The 2,366-nt window shown below is 35.0% G+C and overlaps 1 protein-coding gene across 2 annotated transcripts; it reads right to left on the bottom strand.

Annotated features, from left to right (window-relative positions):
• Positions 1-245: 245 nt before the first annotated feature.
• Positions 246-1,774, bottom strand: LOC104108632 (uncharacterized). Of its 2 annotated transcripts, none has more exons than XM_033659281.2 (2): positions 1,155-1,774; positions 246-778 (listed from the first exon to the last, which is right to left on the bottom strand). In XM_033659281.2, the coding sequence occupies exons 1-2, from the start codon at positions 1,437-1,439 to the stop codon at positions 653-655; spliced, it is 411 nt and encodes a 136-aa protein (XP_033515172.1). In that variant the 5' UTR covers positions 1,440-1,774; the 3' UTR covers positions 246-652. The 2 variants fall into 2 exon arrangements, 1 of the variants encoding a protein (XP_033515172.1); XR_011412820.1 differs by lacking the exon at positions 246-778 and adding an exon at positions 989-1,085.
• Between the last annotated feature and the right edge of the window lie 592 nt (positions 1,775-2,366).

The following is a 2,366-nucleotide window of genomic DNA, read 5'->3' as shown; positions in this document are numbered from 1 at the left end:
TTCTTGTTGATTTCTTCAGTAGTATGAACCTCTATTTTCGGAGCAAGCAAACATTGTTATTTCTGGGTTGTTGAAGAAGACTAACAAACTATCGAAGAGGGAAAGAATGCTAAAGTTTCTATTATTTTTCAGTTTACTTTGAAATCTGATTTTGCTCATGTACAAATAATAGTTATCTGGTAATATGTAATAGAAGTTAAGCAATATGATACGATGTTCGACACTACTATGTCAACATATGGAATTGATGCCAATCACAATTTATATAAAAACAACCATTAGTATCCACAAAAACAACCAATCACAATCACAACATTTTGTCAACATAGCTGGTAATTTGACAAAAAAAGTCAGAATTTAACATCAAACAATAGAGTTAAACTATGTTGTCCATATACAGCTAGACATACACATGACAAACAAGTTCATAAAATAAAGTTGCGTACCACCATTAGTATCCACAAAAAACAGACACCCCATGAATTCAACAAAAAAGAAGTCTAGTATATCAAATACTATATCCAAACAGTAAAGAAATTCAAGTGGTCTTCTTGAAGGGAGATTTTCCCATAACCTTATATCTTGTTTGTATTCCAGCGGATTGGGACCTTGTCTTGATTCTAGCCATTATAGCTTGGACTTGAAGTTGTCTTTAAGTCACAACTTCCTTCCCTTTCCATTTCAAACCCTTAGAAGGCTTATATCCAATATCACTAATAACATGGGTAGAATCAACTAAAGGGCCGGTATACACCTTTCTGGCTGTAGGCAAACAATGCTGATAACATTCAAACCAAAAGATACATTTCAAAGTTAGACAATAACATCATATAGTATGTTAGACAATAAAATTTAAGGACAAAAAAATAAATACACTTATATTAATACTTGTAAAACCAGACGGTGCAACAAATACACCATGTCCTTGAAGCCTAGGCCTCTTGTAGTAGCTTCTTGCCCCCTCCCCCTCCCCCAGATTTTCCTCCAGTACTTGTAGATGCCTTACTTGTAGATGCATTGTTAGATTCTTTTCTGCCTCTCTTTTGTGAAGTTTTTGTTGTTGATTGTTGTGAGCAATTAGTAGTCTATTATATGAGAAAATGAGGAATTAGCTCTTAGATAATTAAGAAGATAGTAATAAAGGAAGAAGGTACCTCTTGATTAGTTGTTGGTATTGTTGGACAACTCCTCATATTATGAGTACTTGCTTTGCAAATGGAGCACGTCATAGTAATTCCCTTCTTTGCTTTGGCAGAAGGATCATAAACCACTCTATTTATTTTTTTCCTTCCCCTTAACTGTCCCATATTATCTTCCCCATCTACATCATCATCAGATACAAGATCACCCTCCCCTTCCAGATCTGATTCAGATTCAAAGCTATCTGGATCTGAACTATCATAGTAAGGCTCATCATTACCTTCTAATTTGTCTCTCATATTTTTTTTTGGGCTGATCTATGTTCTCATAACCTTCATCAACTCCAACTTCACCTAAAAATCTATAAGGTTTTTCCTTCCTAAGTTTTCTCCTATTCTTTTGTCTATATTTCTTCAGATCTTCTTTAACAACCCTCAGCTCTTCATGGACATCACTTTCATAATCAAATGACCTCTCAGATTCATAACTAGATGCTATTTCTTCTTCTTCTCCAGCAGATTCTACCTGTTGAGAATCAGCAGCAGTGTCCTCTACATCATCATCAGCAACAATTCTTCTTCCTCTGAAGGGGAAGTCCAATCTATGGGTGAATCCTCTTCTTGAGTGGTATTCAAAGGAGTAGGTAATCCTAGATTTGGATTTGCAGCAGTAGTATTTAAAGGAGGACCACAGGGAACAAAAGATTCACTATTGTCTTGTTGTGTGTTGGAAGATGCATTAAAAGGCTCACCCCACGTGGCTTATTTGGCTACCCTCTATAGCATCCACCTCCTCAAATTGTGAGTCATAAGAGACAAAAATGTCTATTGTATCCCCATTATTTAATAACATAGCAAGGTCCATTAAATCCTTATCTTTTGTTAATTCAACCAAATTGCCACCCTTAGCACTCATAATATAAGTTTTTTCTAACTTTGCAATCCCAAAATCCTTAGCATAATCAGATAACTCTGATATTGACAAGTGGTCAGAATCGACATTAGTCACATGTTCAACCCTACCCCCAACATATAGAGGTCCTACCTCACTCACCAATATCCCACCAATTTTTTATCTTAAATTCAAATACTTAGTATTCATGGGACCCTACACAACAATAAAAAAAAAGTAAAAAATAACTCTCAAGACATACATATACAGAAGATTACAAATAAATAATAAAAAATTAACAAACAACATAAAAGCCCCGATTTAACCCTAACCGG

Source organism: Nicotiana tomentosiformis, chromosome 12 (genome assembly GCF_000390325.3).
Source record: "Nicotiana tomentosiformis chromosome 12, ASM39032v3, whole genome shotgun sequence".
In the NCBI taxonomy this organism is placed as follows: Eukaryota; Viridiplantae; Streptophyta; class Magnoliopsida; order Solanales; family Solanaceae; genus Nicotiana; species Nicotiana tomentosiformis.
The sequence above is the reverse complement of the archived record's forward strand: the minus strand, read 5'-3'. Positions and strand labels throughout refer to the sequence as shown.